Source organism: Cynocephalus volans, chromosome 17, assembly GCF_027409185.1.
Source record: "Cynocephalus volans isolate mCynVol1 chromosome 17, mCynVol1.pri, whole genome shotgun sequence".
Taxonomy (NCBI): Eukaryota; Metazoa; Chordata; class Mammalia; order Dermoptera; family Cynocephalidae; genus Cynocephalus; species Cynocephalus volans.
In genome coordinates, this window is record NC_084476.1 from 6,175,611 (window position 1) to 6,197,429 (window position 21,819).

Below are 21,819 nucleotides of genomic sequence, written 5' to 3' on the forward strand. Positions count from 1 at the left end.
TGGCTTACAATTCTGGGACAGCTGCATCTGGCATGGGCCTCAGGCTGCTTCAACTCATGGCGGAAAATGGCAGGCAGCTGGCAGGTACAAGCAGATCACATGGCGAGAGGAAGCAAGAGAGAGAGAGAAGGTGCCAGGGTCTTTTCTCTTGCGGGAACTAATAGAGTGAGAACTCACTCAGGCCCCACCTCAAAATACCATCCCATTGGGGAGTAGTTTTTCAATAGAAAAGCCCATAGCCCTAGGTGACTCTCAACCTGATCTATCTTTATGACCCTGTGAGTTGCTCTCAGAAACCACATGGGGCAAACAGGGCAAGAGTCTGGTGTGAAATGAGAGGTGGTTAGTGGGAGACAGGGAAACACTGATTCTTGCCTGTCTTTTCTCTTCTTTTAGTGTTCACTGCACATCTATCCTTTTTTTTTTTTTTTTTGCTTTGTTTAGTCTTCTTTCTCCCTTTACAAGTCCCTACGATAGTTTCATCCATTTTCGGCCACATTCACAGTTGGCTTTGTTAGTGAATCTGTTCAAATATGAGTTATATCTCTTCTAGCTGATTGGCATCTTTGAAGTATGATAACATGCCTACAGCTGTAGTGTAAATAGGAGCAGTTGTGGAGAAAGGCCTATTAATAAAAGTGTGAATTCTGGGAAGATCCAGTGGAAGAATTCTAAATGACCCTAAACATCATAGATGTATTTAAGAAAGAAAAAGGCTGCTATCCATCCTCTCTTTTTACTTCTTTGATCGTTTTTGAAGTTTGGACATTTGAGGGCTAATATGTAGGGAAAAAAGAAACCCAAATGGCATTTAGCATGTAAATCATGCCAAGTTGAGCAGGAAACACAGACCTGATTTTGTGTCCTGCTTTCATGGTGATTGAAGGGCCTAAAACCTAGCTTCCCAGTTGAGAACAAATAGGCAAATAAATTGGCGGCTTCCTTCTTATGGTTTATTGATGCTGTTTTTATCAAGTAAAAAGATTATTTACCCATAAAAGCTCAAATCTACCGTGTTTTGTTTTGTTTTGTTTTTCTCTTAAACTATTGGCTATTTGAAAGAAGCATTAGGAGATAAAAGGAGGAAAGAAGCTAATATCATTATCTGATATTTAGATTAAAACCCAAGCAAAATAATTAGGTTTATGGTATTTTTCTGTAGCTGTTTTCCTTGGCACAGGCAGGCTTGCCTCTTTGCTTAGAGTTATGTTCAAAAGAAGAACTAGAGCCTTATCATAATATACATGGTTCTTCTCATTAGCTGGAAACAAAACATATTTCAATAATGAGAGGCAAAGGTCTTTGCAATTGAAAGTGGTGACAAAGTGTTCCTGGTTTTGCACAAATCTTGGTTCTAGTTGAAAGTTTAATGGTTTGGGGAAATATGACTGTATGAGAATCTCAAATTAGCACCACCATCCACCAGTGCCACATACACATCCCAGCTGTTCAGGGAGTGGCTTGATCCAAGTGCGTGTGGTGTGGGTCAATCCAGGTGTCATCAGTCCGTAGATTGTGGTTGGAGGTTTGGCGTGTTCTTTTGTACCTTGGGAGGATATTCAGTGCGCTTGGGCCAGCCAGATCTGACTGTTTTGGTCAGTGCCGGGCAAGTGGCACCGATGGCCTTGCTTGTTGCTATTATTATGTATAATGCAAATTCTCAAAGAGAATTCTTCAGTAAAAACAGCTTATATGTGTGGATTCTTCTGGACAACCAGAATATTTATAAAAACCCATTAGGCAGTAGCACAGTAGCCCCATCAGAGAAAAGTATCAAAGCTGTTAGGAAGGTTAAATCCGAGGGTACTTCAAAAAGTTTGTGGAAAGATTTGTATCATCTAATAATTCTATTTTCCGCAAACTTTTTGAAGTAACCGTGTATGTTACTGCGGAGTCTAGAATTTATATTTTCTGACAATATTGGAGTTTCTTTGGTTTCTTGATTTCTTTTCTCTAAGATATTTAACTCTGAATATTAAGATCTTAAAACGAGAAGGTTTAAAACTTCCCCAAACTCACCACCTTACACATGACTGGAGTCAGTAGGAGGGAAAAGCATGCAACATCTCACGGCCCCAAAGAGGTCAGGGTGAAGGGCAAGCAAGAGCCTGCAGCTGCTAGTGATGCTAACATTACTGCTTCTAAGCGTCAGCTCATTCCCCAGCCAGGAACAATCACTGTTTCACTGCTAGAGTGGAGATACCAAATGCCAGTTCCTCCAGTTAGAAAGATGCGGCACACTTATCCTGACAGGAAAAAGATATGTAAAGTGAACCCTGTACGGCCCACCTCCCTCTTACAATACTTGTGACCTTGGATCAGTGACCTCTTTAAGACCAGGCCTCCTCTCATATAAAATGGGAGTGGGAACAGGGGTGGTGGTTGGCATCTTTTTAAGGCCCTTCTCTGATGTTAGAATTCTGATTTCAGGTAATCTGAGTGCAGTCCCTATGGATGCCTTTTCTTGAACATACCCACTTTTTGGGCAATTGGAATAAGAGGGAAAAAAGTTTCATCTGTAGCTCTGTCATGACAAGGAGCACCTGCAAAGCAGTGTGTTTGCTCTTGTAAGAGGCCAGCCGTAAGAAGACTGTCGGATGGGTCCAGTCTCTTCTCTAAATTGGCCACAGTGCCAAGCCAGGCCTGGCTCTAGCATTCTCACTAATCTGCCAATCCACTTGTCAGCTGACAGATTTGTTAGCATCCCCTGTGTGCAATGCAGTATCCTAGACATTGCAGGGGATACAGAGTAATCAATAACAAGGTCTGGACCCTCGAGATAAGTCTCCCTGGGTAGCCAGCCTCAGTCGTGGCCCAAGAAATGACACAAAGCTGCCTTTCCTAGGTGCCAAATCCCAGCACAGACAGAAGGGAAATTGGCCCAGAGTGACTGGCAGAGGAAATGATGGGGCTCCCTACCCTCTTGATCTCTTCTGCCGCTCCATGGGCCCTCTGGTCTAAGCCGGCCAGAATTTGTAATAACTTAGTTATATCTCATTCTTGTCCAAAGTGTTTAGTTACTGGCAGTGCCAATGTGCCTTGCTAGTGTTCTTATAAATTTATATGTAATTATAGTCATATGCCACATAATGACATTTTGGTCAATGAAGGACTGAATATACTGCAGTGGTCACAGCAATAGGCTATGCCAGAGAGCCTAGGTGTGTAGTAAGCTTTACCATCTAAGTTTGTGTAAGTACATTCTAGGATGTTCACACAACAACGAAATCGCCCAACAAAGCATTTCTCAGAACATATTCCTGTCATTAAGTGGCACATGACTGTATATGTAAAGTGATTTTTTTAAATAAAAAATAAGGTTAGAAGAGGTCTTTTTTTCACCTTTAAAGAAACCTTTGGTGAATCCTTGAGAAGGAAATAGTGATTTTCATAGTGTGAAGAATCAAATCTTGATTGATCTAGCTTATAAGTTTTGAGATTTTTGAATGTCAGATTCTCTCAAAGTGGGATTCAGGCCATATGGCATGGGTAGAACAACGTAGCATATGATGAAATGTTGTAGTGTGGACCAAGGGAGGTTCCAGCATACACTTCAGCCTTTAAGAACTAGGCCTGATTTAACACCACTGGCATAATTAGTATATTGAACATGATCGGTATGATGAATTTCCTTCTATTTTCTTTTCAAACTTTGGTCCACTGCAAAACTTTACTTTTATTTTGGAGCATTCAGAATAATGTGGAAGACATAAAGCAAGTGAAACACTAACCGGGAGATTGAAGGAAGTGCTTTTTACAAGGGTATAGGGAAAGTACAGCCAAGAGGGCAGGTCTGAGATATCTGCAGTTATGCACCTGGGCCCCAGCCCGGAGCCAAGGGCGGATAGTTCCCAGAAATAGACAAGTCAGTTAAAGTTTCAAGAGTGCCCCTCAGCTGTTTCAAGGACTCCCACTTGACCGAAGTTCACCCCTGGCTTGATTTAAACTAACCAATTAAACTTGCTTCTCGCTTCTGTACCCGCGCTTATTTGAACTGACCAATTAAACTTGCTTCTCGCTTCTGTACCCGCGCTTTTTGCTATAAAAAGGACCCAGGAGCTCTACTCGGCGCGCCAGTCTTTCGAAAGACTGAGTCGCCCGGGTACCTGTGTGTTCAATAAACCTCTTGTTTTTGCATCCGAAGCCGTGGTCTCGCTGTTCCTTGGGAGGGTCTCCCTGAACTGACTGACTACCCACTGCGGGAGTCTTTCATTTGGGGGCTCGTCCGGGATCGGAGACCCCCACCCAGGGACCACCGACCCACCAACGGGAGGTAAGCTGGCCAGCAGTCGTTCTGTGTCTCGTTTCTGTGTCTCGTTTCTGTGTCTCGTTTCTGTGTCTCGTCTCTGTGTCTGACTCAGTGATTTCGACTGTCCCTCAGGGTGCGCACATTTTGGTTTCGGGTTTGTTCCGGGTTGATGTGTGAGTAGCGAACAGACGTGTTCGGGGGCTCACCACCCGGCAATCCTGGGAGACGTCCCAGGATCAGGGGAGGACCAGGGACGCCTGGTGGACCCCTTGGCAGAGGATTATTGTGTTTTGGTCTCACCGCGTCTCGGGAGGCGCGCTCTGCCATCGGACTCTTTCTTCTATTTCTACGGCACTCGGTCTCGTCGCCGTTTCTGGTTTCTTTTTGTCTTAGTTGTGATAGGTCTTTGCGTCGTCGTTCCCCTATTGGAAATTTTCGAGATGGGGCAAGGTGCCCTTACGCCTCTCTCCCTTACTCTAGATCATTGGAAAGATGTCAAAACCAGGGCTCACAATCTGTCCGTGGAGATCAAAAAAGGAAAATGGCGGACTTTCTGTTCGTCTGAGTGGCCCACATTCGGCGTAGGTTGGCCGCCAGAGGGAACCTTTGATCTTACTGTCATTTTTGCAGTTAAAAAGATTGTTTTTCAGGAGACCGGAGGACACCCGGACCAGGTTGCCTATGTCGTGGTATGGCAAGACCTCGCCCAGAATCCCCCTCCCTGGGTGCCACCCTCCAGCAAAGTCGCTGTTGTTTCGGGATCAGAAAATACTCAAAGGCCACCTACAAGGAAGCCTTCCGCCCCTCCCCAACCCCCCGTCCTCCCGACACCAGATGACCTATTTTCTCTCTCTGAAACCCCACCTTACCCGGCGGCTCCGCTGCCCCCTCTGGCCCCTCAACCAAACAGATCGGCACCAGGACGAGCACCCAGTGACCCCAACCCTGAAGGACCGGCTGCAGGGACTAGGAGCCGCCAACCTCGCAGTCCGAAAGGCGACTCGGGTCCTGACTCCACCGTAGCTTTGCCCCTCCGAGCCATAGGGCCCCCAGCCGAGCCAAGTGGCTTGGTCCCTTTGCAGTATTGGCCTTTTTCCTCAGCAGATCTTTATAATTGGAAATCTAACCATCCTTCTTTTTCTGAAAATCCAGCAGGACTCACGGGACTCCTTGAGTCTCTTATGTTTTCTCATCAGCCCACTTGGGACGATTGCCAACAGCTCCTACAGATTCTTTTCACCACTGAGGAGCGAGAAAGGATTCTCCTAGAGGCCCGCAAAAATGTCCTTGGGGACAACGGGGCCCCCACTCAACTCGAGAACCTCATTAATGACGCCTTTCCCCTCAACCGACCTCAGTGGGATTACAACACAGCTGCAGGTAGGGAGCGTCTCCTGGTCTACCGCCGGACTCTAGTGGCAGGTCTCAAAGGGGCAGCCCGGCGCCCCACCAATTTGGCTAAGGTAAGAGAGGTCTTGCAGGGACCGGTAGAACCCCCCTCGGTTTTCTTGGAACGCCTGATGGAGGCATATAGGAGATACACTCCGTTTGACCCCTCTTCTGAGGGACAGCAGGCGGCAGTTGCCATGGCTTTTATCGGCCAGTCAGCCCCAGATATCAAGAAAAAGTTACAAAGACTAGAGGGGCTCCAAGACTTTTCCTTACAAGATTTAGTGAGAGAGGCAGAAAAGGTGTACCACAAGAGAGAGACAGAAGAGGAAAAACAAGAAAGAGAAAAAAGAGAGACAGAAGAGAGAGAGAGACGGCGCGATAGGCGCCAAGAAAAAAAAAAAAAAAAAAAAAAAACTTGACTAGGATTTTGGCCGCAGTGGTAGGTGAAAGAGGGTCTAGAGATAGGCAGACAGGGAACCTGAGCAACCGGGCAAAGAAAACACCTAGGGATGGAAGACCCCCTCTAGACAAAGACCAATGCGCGTACTGTAAAGAGAAGGGTCACTGGGCAAGAGAATGTCCCCGGAAAAAGAATATCAGAGAAGCCAAGGTTCTATCCCTAGATGACTAGGGGAGTCGGGGTTCGGACCCCCTCCCCGAACCTAGGGTAACACTGACTGTGGAGGGGACCCCCATCGAGTTTCTGGTCGATACCGGGGCTGAACATTCGGTACTGACCCAACCCATGGGGAAGGTAGGGTCCAGGCGGACAGTCGTAGTAGGAGCGACCGGCAGCAAAGTCTACCCCTGGACCACACAGAGACTTTTAAGGGTCGGACATAAGCAAGTGACCCATTCCTTTTTGGTCATACCTGAGTGCCCTACTCCTCTGTTGGGCCGGGACATCCTGACCAAACTAAAAGCTCAAATCCAGTTTTCTACAGAGGGCCCACAAGTAACATGGGGAGATCACTCTACCATGTGCCTGGTCCTAAACCTAGAAGAAGAATACCGGCTACATGAAAAGCCAGTTCCCTCCTCTATCGACCCGTCCTGGCTCCAGCTTTTTCCCACTGTATGGGCAGAAAGGGCAGGCATGGGGCTAGCCAATCAAGTCCCACCAGTGGTAGTAGAGCTGAAATCGGGTGCCTCACCGGTGGCCGTCCGACAGTATCCAATGACTAAAGAAGCCCGGGAAGGCATCAGACCCCACATCCAAAGGTTCTTAGACCTAGGGGTCTTAGTGCCCTGCCAGTCGCCCTGGAACACCCCTCTGCTACCAGTAAAAAAGCCAGGGACTGGCCACACAACTGGGGATAAATTGGAAGTTACATTGTGCGTATAGGCCCCAGAGCTCAGGTCAAGTAGAGAGAATGAATAGAACCATCAAAGAGACCTTAACTAAATTGGCCTTAGAGACCGGTGGAAAAGACTGGGTGGCCCTCCTTCCCTTAGCGCTGTTCAGAGCCAGGAATACCCCTGGCCAGTACGGTCTAACTCCCTATGAAATCCTCTACGGGGGACCCCCCCCCATACTTGAGATGGGAGAAACACTGGGTCCCGATGATAATTTTCTCCCTGTCTTATTTACCCATTTAAAGGCTCTAGAAGTTGTGAAGACCCAGATTTGGGACCAGATCAAAGAGGCATATCAGCCCGGTACCATAGCTGTCCCCCACCCGTTCCAGGTCGGAGACCGAGTGCTGGTCAGACGCCATCGACCCAGCAACCTTGAGCCTCGGTGGAAAGGCCCGTATCTGGTATTGCTGACCACCCCGACCGCAGTAAAAGTTGATGGCATCGCTGCCTGGGTCCATGCTTCCCATCTCAAGCCTGCACCACCCCCGGCACCAAACGAGACCTGGGAGCTGGAAAGGACTGATCATCCTCTTAAGCTGCGTATTCGGCGGCGGAAAAATGAGTCCACCGGGTAAGAACCCTCACCGGCCTGTGACCCTCACCTGGAAGGTACTGTCCCAAACTGGAGACGTTGTCTGGGTCAAACAGGCTGCCCAGCCTCCTTGGACTTGGTGGCCCGATCTTAAACCTGATGTATGTGCCCTGGCGGCGGGTATTGAAACCTGGGATATCCCGGGATCCAGTGTATCGGCCTCCAAGGCCCAGATCAGACCCCCTGACTCAGACTATACAAAAGCTTATAATCAGATCACCTGGGGGGTCCCAGGGTGCAGCTATCCCCGAGCTAGAAACAGGCTTGCCGCTTCCCCCTTCTACGTGTGCCCCCGGGATGGCCGGACCCTTTCAGAAGCTAGAAGGTGCGGAGGGCTGGAATCCCTATATTGCAAAGAATGGGGTTGTGAAACCACGGGGACAGTCTACTGGGGACCTAGTTCCTCATGGGACCTCATAACTGTAGAACGTAACGGTAGCAGTAAAAGCTGTGACAACTCCGGCTGGTGTAACCCCCTTAAAATAAAATTCACAGAGAAAGGAAAAAATTCCAGAGATTGGGCACAAGGAAGAACCTGGGGACTAAGGTTCTATTTGACGGGAAACGATCCAGGTGTACTGTTCACCATTCGCCTAGATATCACCAATATGCCAACTGTGGCAGTGGGCCCCGACCCCGTCCTTGCAGAACAGGGACCTCCTAGCAACAAGCTGTTCCCAATGACTAGCAGGCAACCCCCCGCGGCACAAAGGAGCACTGCTACACAGAGCCTCCTATCACCAGGCACTCTACCCCCCACCACGGGTGACAGGCTCTTTGGTCTTGTACAGGGGGCCTTCCTAGCTCTAAATGCCACCAACCCGAACGCCACAGAGCATTGCTGGCTCTGTCTGGCCATAAGCCCCCCCTACTATGAAGGAATAGCCTTTTTGGGAGAGGCCAATTATACCAGCGCCGAGAGTTGCCGTTGGGGGACCCAGGGAAAGCTTACTCTCACAGAGGTCACAGGACAAGGGTTATGTATAGGAACAATACCTTCTACCCATCAACATCTTTGCAACCAGACCCTATCCATCAATTCCTCCGGGGACCATCAGTACCTTCTCCCCTCCAACCATAGCTGGTGGGCTTGCAGCACCGGTCTCACCCCTTGCGTTTCCCTCTCAGTTTTTAATCAGTCTAAGGATTTCTGTGTCCAGGTTCAGCTGATTCCTCGCATCTATTACCATCCTGAAGAAACTTTGTTGCAGGCCTATGACAACCCTCATCCCAGGTTTAAGAGAGAACCTCTCACACTTACCCTAGCTGTCCTACTGGGAATTGTGGCAGGTATAGGTACCGGCTCGGCTGCTCTGATTAAAGGACCTATAGACCTCCAGCGGGGCCTAACCGAGCTCCAGACTGCCATGGACACTGACCTCCGGGCCCTCCAGGATTCAGTCAGCAAGTTAGAGGACTCATTGACTTCTCTATCTGAGGTAGTACTCCAAAATAGGCGAGGCCTTGACTTACTGTTTTTAAGAGAGGGAGGCCTCTGCGCGGCCCTCAGAGAGGAGTGCTGTTTTTATGTAGACCATTCAGGTGTGATACGAGACACCATGGCCAAACTCAAACAAAGACTAGATAAAAGACAGTTAGAGCGCCAAAAAGATCAAAACTGGTTTGAAGGTTGGTTCAATAGCTCCCCTTGGTTCACTACCCTACTATCAACCATCGCCGGGCCCCTAGTACTCCTTCTTCTGTTGCTCATTCTGGGGCCCTGTGTCATCAACAGGTTAGTCCAATTCATCAATGATAGAATAAGTACAATTAAAGTCCTGGTTCTTAGACAAAAATATCAGACTATAGATAATGAAAATAACTTTTAACTCCGCTCTAAGATTAGAGCGATCCACAAGAGAAATGGGGGAATGAAGGAAGTGCTTTTTACAAGGGTATAGGGAAAGTACAGCCAAGAGGGCAGGTCTGAGATATCTGCAGTTATGCACCTGGGCCCCAGCCCGGAGCCAAGGGCGGATAGTTCCCAGAAATAGACAAGTCAGTTAAAGTTTCAAGAGTGCCCCTCAGCTGTTTCAAGGACTCCCACTTGACCGAAGTTCACCCCTGGCTTGATTTAAACTAACCAATTAAACTTGCTTCTCGCTTCTGTACCCGCGCTTATTTGAACTGACCAATTAAACTTGCTTCTCGCTTCTGTACCCGCGCTTTTTGCTATAAAAAGGACCCAGGAGCTCTACTCGGCGCGCCAGTCTTTCGAAAGACTGAGTCGCCCGGGTACCTGTGTGTTCAATAAACCTCTTGTTTTTGCATCCGAAGCCGTGGTCTCGCTGTTCCTTGGGAGGGTCTCCCTGAACTGACTGACTACCCACTGCGGGAGTCTTTCAAGATCATTGCTCATCTGATTTTCTGAACCAAAGATTTAAATCAGACTTCACGGGCCGGCCCGTGGCTCACTCGGGAGAGTGCGGTGCTGATAATTCAGACTTCACATTTGAATTGTTTTTATAATTTCCTTCATTTTTTTCCAGTATGTGTTGTGATTTGTAAATTGGAGCTTATTAACACTAATTGAATTTTGACCCCAATAGTATGGACTCTTCAAAAGAAGATTCTCTAAAGACATAGGCTATTCAAGGTCTGTTAAGCCTATTGTTTGAATATTGTAGGGACATTACTTTCCACCAAATACTTTTCTGACTCCTTTAGAAACATGGAGGAATCAAATTTTAGAGCTTGGTGGATCATTGGAGAAAATATCATACGTGTTTTCTAGAGAGGGAAGTGAGATGTGTGAGATTACCCAGCTTTTATTAGTAGCAAAGCCCAGGGTCACATTTCCAAAGAGGATGCTTATTACACAGGCTCTTAGTCTATAAATTGAAGTTTACTGTACCCTACCTGACAACATTTGGAGCTTCTTACATGTTTAATATTATTAAGACAGCATTACTTTTTAAAACTATTCAGTAAATCAAGGTTTTCCTAATTCTAATTGGTCTTTTCTCCAGGTCATTATGAATTGTTGAAATTCTCCTAGATATGGAGGTGATTAGTAGGTGTACTTGATTAGAAAGGGTTTTAGGTTGAGAACTGATAGAAAAATCCCAGGTTATTCATAGAAAATAGAAGGTTGGAATGAATAGATAGCAAAATCATAACTGAGAGAAATATTCTCAAAAATCCAGAGAACACTGAAGCACTGACATGGCTATTGCTGTGGAGCAGCAACTTAACAGTGAATACAGAGCCTGCTCCCTGACTCGTCACATAGACACTCCCATTCCCCACAGCTGGAAGGTGTAGAAGTTAAAATAATAAATTGTTTTATTTCTCTCCCTCTTTCATTTTATTCTTGCTGGTTAGTGGAGAAATGATCTTGAATAGAAAAATCACATTAGAAGTCTGATACGTTGCTTTTTGAAATAGAGTTGTTTCCATGCCACAGACATTTGGAGAAAAGTATGTTTATTGAAATATATTTTTATAGAAAATATTGCAGAACCTGTAATTGAAAACTTATGGCAGCTTTTTGGGAAATGATATGTTTTTAATGTTAATTTGTGGATTCGCTTTGCAACTCCCTTCTGCTGTTTTAGAACCATTGGCTGAGTGAACATTTTCCAAGAGTCTTTTCAGATTTAAACTGTGTTTTATGGAACGGAGTATTTGGTGCTTAAATAATGTATAAATCCAGTTGGACAGGAGCTGCCTGTCAGTTTTATTAACTTTGACCTTTTTTCCCATTATAAAGGTGGTTCAGTAAATATTTAATAGGCCCCTTATAGATCTTGACAGTCGGAGCCATGTTCCTGGAAACTGGGATTCATATATGTGCTTAACAAATGTTGCTTACTCATTATGAGTCAGCTTTCAAGGGCAAATTTTGTTTTGGGGAAAGAGGAGTCCTTCCACTTAGAGGTGCACTGTACACTTGAGAGCATCCAAGATGGTAGAGGTTTCAAAGGAACCTTTTAGAGGACAGACAGCAGTTAGCATGCATTTCTGCTATTTTGTTTTTTTGTTTGTTTGAGCAAATGATCAAAATGATGCCAGGTGGGCAAAATCAGCCTGCCACTCTGCATAGTTAGCAGGACTCTTCCACTCAAAGAGTCAGCAGGGCTAGAATGGCTGAGCTTGCATGAACCCTAGTAAGATACAAAGAATAAGGGGAGCCAAAAGGAGAGACGATACCTTGAGCCAGGAGGGGGCCCTGGCCAAGCTGTCTTTCCCTTTAATTCTGTAAAGCTCCATGCATATTGCACTCATTGCAAATTCTGGTGGGGAAGATCGAAACCCAAGTAGCTGACATTTTGAAACATTGTCTTTCAAACTTGTACTGTCCCTTGCTTCCATTGATTTCCCATTTAAGAAATCTGTAGGAGAAAAACAAATTTGAGCAAAATTCATTGGTCTAAGATGAGTTGTTAGAGCCAAATTATGCCCCCCTTTTCTACCCTGAGAAGAGCTCCATTTTTATTATGAAAGTGATGTATCTTTGTCTCATATTGGGCAGCCGAAAGTCTCCCACAGCAAATCGACCAAGTAAATCAAGAGCCTGTTAAAAAGCAATATGGATACTCCAAACACAGACATTTCAGTCTTACTGGGTCACTGGATATCTTCATTTTTATAGCCACTTTCAAGGAGCTGATCATTTCAATTGGTTTTGTTTTCTTTGCTCTCTGTGTGCAGCCCAATGGCTTTAGGTGAGGCCATCTATTTTTCAGGACGTTATTACCCTTTGCATCCAGGGCTCAACCCCTTTTCTATGGTGGTCGCCAGTTTCATTACCATGAGCTGTAGTGCAGCTGACTCGCCAAAGAAAATCTGTGCCTTCAAAGAGCATTTTGAAAAGAAATTGATTCAGAGCTTCAGAATGAATTACTATTTGTATGTTTAGTTAATTCTAAATAAATGTTTGAAAGACTTTGCTTAATTTGTGAAGAGAGGAAGAAACATATTGGGTGTTATAAATGATCTCAATCCAATTCTTAGCTTGGCATTTTCACTTTTGAATGTTTTCTTTACATCTGTTCAAAATTGGGATACCTTTCAAGGATAATTTTATTATGGAGAGATTGATGACAACTCTTATGATCTAAAATATAGAAATATGGGATTAAAAAAGAAAGATAAAAGTTATTGTCACATGTCAAATTGGATATAAGCTTAATTTGGCAATGAGTGAGAATGATGAGTTGTATTTAATTCAAAAGATCCTGATGATAGGAGTTAGAAGGATTGGCTTTACTGTGGCACGAGGGAACTTTCTGCAGTGATGAAAAATCTCCGTATCTTGATTGGGGTGGTGGTTACACAGGTATATACATTTGTCCAAACTCATCAGACTTTATACTTAAAATGTGTGCATTATATTTTACATGAATTATAACTCAATAAAGTGGATTTTCTTAAAGTCCTGTTTGGTTTACAAGTAGGCAGTATCACTTCTCTTTTCCAGTAGAGAAATTGAAGCATAGAGAAGTAAAAGGAGCTGTGCTAAGTGACTTCAAAGCTCAGTAGTTTGTTCAGGAATAAAGCAAAGGATGCTGGCACTGAGCCCATTTAAGTAAGCTGCTTCCTTACCCCCATGACGTTATTCCAGTTGTGTGTAAGCAGAAATGAAATCGACTTCTCCACCCAGTTCTCTTCAGTGAGCCTGTGTCCATTTGTATACATTGTTGTAAGATATATTCATGAGCTTGTTCTTATAGGTGAGGTTTGTACCTTCACCATCGAGAGCGCTAGCTTAGTGGTTCTGAATGCTCGCTCCTAGTATGTTTAAATCTGTATAGTAAGCTGTGTTGTGGTCATGGTTTACAGCAGTAGACTATGAGTTACATGGTTTGGTATTTTGTTTGTTCGTTTGTTTTGCAGTTGGCTGGTCCAGGGATCTGAACCCTTGACTTCGGGGTTATAACACAGTACTCTAACCAACTGAACTAACCAGCTAGCCTGCTGAGTTATATGGTTTTTATAATAAGTAAGACACGGCAGTAGCAAGAGTTCCCAGAACTAACTTTGTTTCTAAGGAAAATTAGTGGATCTTCTTATTTAAAAAATGACATAGGCTTTAAAACCATTTATATAAAGCATATATGAATAATAGCAAAAAATAAAGAAGAAAATTAAAATTACCCGAATTCTATGCTTAGAAATATACTGTTAGCGTTTTAGAGAACATCTTTTTAAATGCCTGTTTATAATGTAACCTGTTTTGTTTTATTGTTTTGATTCATCAAAAGGATGTTGTAAAGTCCTTTCATATTTTAACCAGTTTCCCAGTTCATTGTTGGACATTTTGATTGCTTCTAGTTTTTTGTCATTTAGGTAATGCTGTGATTCACAATCTTATTCTTGTTTCTTTTTCTTTTTGTCCTATCATCTCTTTATGAATCAATTTCTTGAAGCAGATTATTAGCAGCTGTATTTGAAATTACTGAAAATGTCATAAGGGGGTAAGATTATCAAGCACTGATAGTTTAAGACTCTTTGTCCTGCTTTTACCAAGTGTTATTTCTCTTCCCCTTTTGTTTTGTTGTTCTCTACAGTTGCAGTACCACGCAGGTCTAGCGTCTGGCCTTTTGAATCAACAGTCATTGAAGCGTTCCGCTAATCAGATGGGAGTATCTGCCAAACGCAGACCCAAGGCTCAGCCCACGACTCTTGTCTTACCGCCTCAGTGAGTGACGGTTTGGGAAAAGTACTTTAGTCCTGGGTGAACTCTACTTTGTGCTTGGTTTTGGGTAGTGGAAAGTTATTATTTGTTTCAAAACTATTTCTTTCTTTTAGAAAGGTATCCGTTAGGATTAGAAACAAAGCACGATGGTAACATAATTTGCATAGACCTTTGTGAAGCAGCAGTAATGCAGTTTACATTCTACATATTCTGTATGTGACTTTTCCGCCAAGGATTTTTTAAAGATACCTCAGAGATTATTATTTGTTTTCTTTTCACATTCCCAAAATTGGCAGAATATGAGTACAGTTGTCCTTATTTTACAAATGAGACAGCTGAGGAGCACATATTGATAAGCTACAGACCACCTAGAGCATCTGCCAGAGCTGGGATTAGAATCAGTGCGAGGATTGCTTTTAATAGTAATATGTGTGCTGTTCTTTTTCCCAGTAGAAGGGATGACAGATACAGTGAGGTCCATAGAGTGTACAGTCTTATTTTTTTCACTCATGTGTACATCTATGTAGCCACCACCCAGATCAAGCCCACTTCCAATATCCCATAAGGGTTTCTCCATATGCCCTGTCTATCCCTGTGCTGCCCTCCTCCCCAAGGTTAACATGTTCTGACTTCTTTAAACAATTAATTTTGCCTGTCCTTGAACATCATGTAAATGGAGTCACACAATATGTCATCTTTTGTATCAGCTTTTTTTTTGCTCAGCATAATATTGGTTGGATTCATCTGATGTTCTTTTTTGTTGCAGTGTAGCGTTCCTTTGAATGTTCCACAGTTGATTCATCCATTTACCTGTGGGGTTATTTTGTAGTAGAGGCCCCAGTGCCAAGGCTCACTCAGAGATATGGCTTCAGACATGGGCATATCAATCCTTGCTGATAGCGTTTCTACCAGCCTGCACACTCCCCTGAGAGGGAGGGGCCGTCCTCTCAAAAGGCTGGACTTGCATTTCAAACGTGTTCCCCAGCCTGTCCTACTCTCCTCTTGCACCCTCTTTTGTTTGCCTCCACAGTTTCATACTGCAGTTTTACATTTCTAGTCTAAAGTAGAGTTTGCATACCAGACTCGACTATTTGAATTTGCTCCAGGTCTTACTTATTTTCTGTTTGGTAGCAAATATTTATTGTACCTGCTATGTGCTGGGCACAGTTCTAGGCCCTAAGGATATAATCACAGGCAAGACATAGTTCCATCTTCCTGAAGCTTTTTGTTTAGTGAGTGGAAAAGAGCAAAATAAAAAGCACCTCTGAATAAATTAATAAGTTAATACCATAATTTCCAGTTAATGATTAGTGCTAGGAAGGGAATAAATAGGGTGGTAACGTGTGGGAGCGAGGGAAATAGCTTAAATAGGCTTGTCAAAGAAGGCCTCTCTGAGGAGCCAGCATGAGACGAGACTTGGAGAATGAGGAGAGAGACCAGTGAAGAGCCGGGGGAAATCCCAAGGGATGGCTCCTCTGGGGGTCCTTTCTGCAGCTGGGGGACACTTGTATGCCACCATTTCTGTGGTTTTCAGGCTTTCTTCACAATTAACATTTGCTTCTGGGACAAAATGAACGTAACCCACCAGCCTCTACAAGCAGGCTTTGTGTGCTGTGTGCTTGCACGGGTACCATGCTTTTCAACAAGAAGCTACAGGGACAGCTTCCTTTAGTGATGCAGGACAGAGAGAGTTTTCACTGTTTGGCAGAAAGCTTCTTAAGGAACGTTACTCATGTTGATTCGGTGATTCTGCAAATCTCAACTTTCAGCTCTCGAAAGTCTAATGGGCCTTGTAACTTGTCATTTTCCCTGCATGGATTGTCTACTGAGGCAAGATGTTTGGCGAGAAGTGAAAGACTTTCTAATGGTCCCATAAGACTGGAGCCAAAAAGTGTTTGTTGCTAACTCTCTTCTTGACAAAAGTCAGTTCTTAGTCCATCTGTTCACCATTTGTTAATTTGCATTGGCTTGAAACCTGTTTACAGGTGACATGCTATTATGAGGACACTTAGAAACTATTTTAAGCACTAAGGCAATCAACAGTCTCTCTTCTCATGCCAAAAAAAAAAAAAAGTGAGGCATTCACAACTGTCATTATAAATTTATAATAAATCACTCAAAATACTTAGTTTCAAAGAGAAAAGTGGTTACTGTGTCCTAAGAATACAACATAGAAATGATCTCCTATACTTAGTAGCCTATTTCCTGTGAAAGTTGTTGATTTTTCACATCATTGAGCTTTTGGGACTCACATTATCCTGGAATCACTTTATAAAACTACTGTTCAGTAGACAGGATCTACATCTAAAAGACATCCATTGTGCTTTTATTGAGCACCTACCATGTGCCACTCATTATGCTTGATGCTGTCTAGAAACATGACATAGCTGCTGGCCTAATGAGGTTAAAAAGTTTTTTAAAAGTTAAAAAGTGAAACACTAGTAGTATCTATATATCATGTAGATTCTTTTTTAAAAAAAACCAAAGATAAAAAATAAAATAATACTGTCACACTGAGAAAGTTATTGTTAAGGTTTTGATGGATATTGTTCTAGACTTTTTTTCTCTGCACACATAATATGTAATTTTTAAAAACCTCCAAGGCAGCTCACTCACATGGCAGGAAAGCTGGTGCTGGCTGTCAGCAGGAGACCTCGGCTCCTCTCGCTGCAGACCTCTCCACAGGCTACTTGAGGATCCTCACAACATGGCATCTGTCTTCTCCAGAGCCAGCGATCTAAGAGAATGAGCCAGGGAGGCTTTCCTTTTTGTCACCTAGCCTCAGAAGACCCATGGCATCAGTTCCATTCCATTCTGTTCATTAGAAATGAGTCACTAAGTCTGACTGACATTTTAGAGGAGGGAACGAGGCTCTCCTTTTTGAAGGAAGAAGTGTCAAAGAATTCATGGACATTTAAAACCACCACAGTCGCCAGTGGGGAGAGACATTGTGCAAGGGGAAGAGTGCTGAGCCTATGGCCCAGTCACTTACTTATTCAGTAAGTGTTTACTCAGGGCCTACAAGTGCTTGAGTCTGTGCACTGTGCTGGGGATTCAGAGATGAATGAGGTATAGTATTGGCTTTCAGGAAGCTCTGAGTAGAGACAGGGGAAGAAACAAACATGCCAAGTTGACAGACATGATCCTGCAGTGGCCGACAAGGCCAAGGGCTGGGCGCTGAGGGAGAGCCACTCAGCGAGCCCAGCCCAGCCCAGCTCCACGAGATTTCTCCACTGCCAGCTGAGCAGGAGGGAGGCTTTATTTTATTGAGAGAGCTGGAAGCTTGCTTGCTAGGCTTTGCAGGATTCTGAGGAAAGGCTTTATTTCCCAACAGTGGAGGAAACCAGTGAAGGGCTAGAGGCTGGGTTCCTCACCTGCCCTGCTCTGCAGCTGTGCCTCTGTTAATGCCATGATGGCAGGTTTCTGCATTGGCTTGTGTCAGCAGTTGGATGGCACTAAGGCTACTACAGCAGAACCACTGGCTCTGCCTAACTGTGCTGAGACCACAGGCATGGCAGTAGTGCAGGGCATTTGTACGATGTGTTTGTTTTGAAAATGCAGTTGGCTTTAACAGTAATAGTCTTTGAAGAGTCAGATTACTCCCCTCCCCCGAATTCCCTTAGGATGAGTGATTTGTGGGATTAATGATTCATATCTTTCTCCCACTCCAGAGAAGCTTGTAAGAAGATAAAGATGTTGTTCAGGATGAAAGATCTTCTATCATGTGTTAGTGTTCAGAGGGCACTGATGGAGTGACCTCACTTCCATGATTCCCAAGTGTTCATGCTAAGTCAAGTCTTTTGCAGAAGGGGCACTGTCATTTCCGTAAAGAACTCTGCCCCCTGTTGCTGTGTAAACATTGTTGGGCTTTTGACCTTTGAAGGATTGAGACCAGACTGGAGTGTGGCTATCTTATTTGATTGATCTATAAGTTGTTTATTGAGATATGTGTATTTAATAGCCATCAGATTTCGCTATGTTTACTTATGTTCTCTCTCAGACAGCAGCCCCTCCACTTTCTGATGCAGTTTTTGGTGTGCTTTTGTGATAACATGGGATACCGGTTGTATTCAGTATGGCCAGGCTGAGTGGCCTGTGACTCCTGGGTTTCAGCAGCTTGGCCTGATGAAATGCTGACTTCAGTGGCAGCATAGGTGAAAGACTCTTCTGTCTTCTTATCCTGCACACCTAGATCTCCTTTAGGTTTAGGGGGAAAAATAGTTTTTCAGACAGTTTATTTTTTAAAATACTACCTCTATCCCTAGAAGTTGCGGGAACAATTTCTTTTGTATCACATTACCTTCCATGAAAAGATTCTGCCTGCTGAATTAAGGGCACACTTCCTTTCATGGGCTTCTTTCTCTGCAGTCAGTGGGGATGAGCTGTTCGTGCCCCAGCTAGGAACAACCCTTCCACTCATCCACTAGGTCCCATCCCCCTCACCTATCCAGGCCATTTCTCCATCGGTCTCCTTTTCTTCTCCTGCGCCATCAATATTTGCCTTCCTCCTGGATCATTCCTGTTGGTAGACAAAACATGCTTACACAAAAAACTATTACTCATCTCTTAATCCCACTTCCCTTTTCAGCTACCGCCTCATGTCTCTCTTCTTTACAGCAAAACTCCTTGAAAGAGTTGACTATAGTTGTTGTCTCTAGTTTCTCTACCGCCCAGGCAGCCACTATTTTGCTATCTATGCCTACACCCTAGCTTTGCCTCTTCCAGAACATCACATAAATGGAGTCATGCAGAATGTAATATTTCCTTTCTGGTTCCTTTTACTCAGCATGATGTTTTTGAGATTCATTTATGTTGTATGTATCAGTGGTTTGTTCCATTTTATTGCTGAAAAGTATTCTGTGATATTCTTTGGAGCCTACCAGTGGCATTTCCTCAATGCTTTGCATCTGTTTCAATATTATCTAATATCTTTAAGAGCATGGAGAGTCTTCACGCTCTGTCTGGTCTTGGATGACCTACCTCAGGTTTCAGTAACAACACCAGCACAAAAGCAGTGTGCAGTGACAAGTGTTGCTGGAAAGAAACACCCGCAACTGAGGAGATAACAGGGATAGTGACACCGCACTCACACCTAGGGGTTCCGGTGTTTGAACAACAGATTGACTTCAGTACAGCCACTAATTTGGCTCTGGGAGTTTAACTGAAAGAGGCTCATTTTCTGCCACTGCCTTGCACACTAATTCCCAAGAAGATCATCGGCTTGAAATTACACATGGTGCTTATCCAGATGATTGGATTCTTTCCAAGATGTGTGGTAAATGCTACTTCTGTTCTTGAAAACAGAGGCTCGTGTTGTCTTTTGCTTAATGTACAACCACCATGAATCCGAGAGTGCAAACCAGCATCGTGAACCTGTCCTCTGTGATAGTGCTGCATGGGGGTGGGAGCTTATGGTACTCACTGATTAAACCAAGCCTGCGAGTACCTGCCGGGCTGAAGCCCACTCGACCAAGTCTCTTTCTGTAGCTTCCTGGCCATTACATCTTTATCTCTTCTGTTGCTGATTTTTGAGACCTTTTTAAAGAGTTTTTTTCCATCAGCCATGTAGGTCTGAAACTACAGGTTTCTGCAATTCCATTACAAAAACCTTGATATAGATGCGATTAGCATAGTGACTGTGAACATGTGTCTTTGTGGAGACTTAATTTTCTTCTTGATTACTTGGGCTTGGTTTTGCTCCTAAGACTCTTGAGATTTTGTTGAAGGCAGACTTGGTGATATGTTGACTAATGTGTATCAAATTCCTCAACTTTGATGGTGCTAGAACAAGAATATCTGTCTTCTCTTTTTATTGGAGTTGAATTTGGTTTGCCTCTGAGCAAAATAATAGTGAGTAAACCATGAAAGAGGAGCAAACTGGTTCATTGCCATGAGTCTTAGAAATGCAGAGTATTGTTTCCTAAACCTCTTTTTCTTGAGATGCTTCATGAAAGGAGCAGCATATTACTCAGACTTACTTGCCCTGAGCTTGGGCTGTGAGCAGAGCAGAGCAGGTGTGTGGCCTGTGCTGCTGTCCCACAGAGGAAGCAGAGAACTTTGTAGCTGTAAGTTTCCTGAGTTTTGGGAGAAGTCATCAAAACTTGGGTAGAAATTCACTAAATCCTTCTTTCCCCTACTGGCAAGTATTAAGTAACAATATTCATTAAATACCACAGAGAGGCTATGTAATAAAGAAATAATCCTAGGCCTAGGTGGATATAATTCTCCAGAAGAGTTGAAATTGAGAATATAATTAAAGATTAAAACATTGTTTGCATTCTAGAACATGGAGAAATCTTTTCTCTCCATTGTGGGACCATATTAATAAGGAAGAGATCAGTTTCCAATAACCGACTCTACCTAAGCTCATTTATTAGCATCAGTCATGTGTAAGCTGTCTGACTCAGTACTTCTTTTGCCTTTTCCTACAAGACTGGAGCTGTCTCCAGGAATGGTGAGGGGTACCAGTCTCATCTCAAAATATGTACCCATATCTGTTCAGTATCCTGAGTTTGAATAGGAGTGTTCAGATGGCAAGGGTTACCTGTATAGGGATCTTAACTCTTGTAATCTATTGTATCCCTCTGTGGGAACAGAATAATTTTTAGTCTATTAGTTTCAGCCAGTTTTTGTGCAAAAGTTAAAAGATTGGTAGGAACTAGGATACCCAGCTATTTTAAGGTTTTATAATTGTAGCTGGTGAAGGGGTGGGAGCACTATAAATGTTGTCAGGCCATCCTGACACACAACAGTGACAGAGAGAAATCCATTTTGGTTTGGTGTCTGACATTCAGAGCTCCTTGAAGCCAGCCTGCACTCTCAGCCTCAGAGAGGGGACAGGGAAGAGCAAGGGCTTGCCTGATGGGATTGTAAAAGTTTCACTGTCCAAGTGCCATTTCATTGTCTCCCTTGTTGCTGTTCACTCTTATTTGTTTTCCATTTGTTTTGAAATAGAATCTGAAAGCATTTTGAGGCCAAGGGTGTGGAATAGTCTTCCTTATGGTCCAGTTTCCAATGTCGCCTTGTCCTCGTTGCTCTTCAGAGTTTCTCATTTGAGGGCTCCGGAAGACACAGTAATAGTTCTTGAAATGTCCTTTTTTATGTTTGTGTGCTTCTGTTATTGTCAGGTAGAGAAGGAAAGTCTCTCTGAGTTTGTCATTGACAGGGGAAGAAAAACCATGACTGAGTGACGGAGCAGAAAGAAACCTTCAGCTCCACACTCCTGTGAGGCTTTAATTGTGTGTCTCTTCCAAGGCACCTGCCACTTTCTACTTTGTGTTATGGTTGGACTGAAAACTCCTTGAGGACCAGGGCTTTCTGTGTCTCCTGTGCTGCCTAGCCTTGACTCAGGCACTGATGTCTAGTGAACGTGTTCTGTAGGCCAATTCCTTTCTATGCTGCTCCTCTGGCCGATGAGGCTGAGAATGGCTTTTTTTTTTTCGGTCCATTTTTGTGACCGCGCTCAGCCAGTGAGTGAACTGGCCATCCCTATATAGGATCCGAACCCACGGCAGGAGCGCTGCTGCGCTCCCAGCGCCGCAGTCTCCCGAGTGAGCCACGGCGTCGGCCTGAGAATGGCTTTTTATA

General features: G+C 44.1%; 1 protein-coding gene across 2 annotated transcripts in view; it reads left to right on the forward strand.

Annotated features, from left to right (window-relative positions):
* Positions 1–21,819, forward strand: part of MED27 (mediator complex subunit 27) — a 203,333-nt gene that overhangs the window by 61,898 nt on the left and 119,616 nt on the right. For both annotated transcript variants that reach the window (XM_063082283.1, XM_063082284.1), the window contains exon 3: positions 14,105–14,235. In XM_063082283.1, coding sequence (XP_062938353.1) covers positions 14,105–14,235 — 131 coding nt within the window. The remainder of the gene's footprint in view (positions 1–14,104; positions 14,236–21,819) is intronic.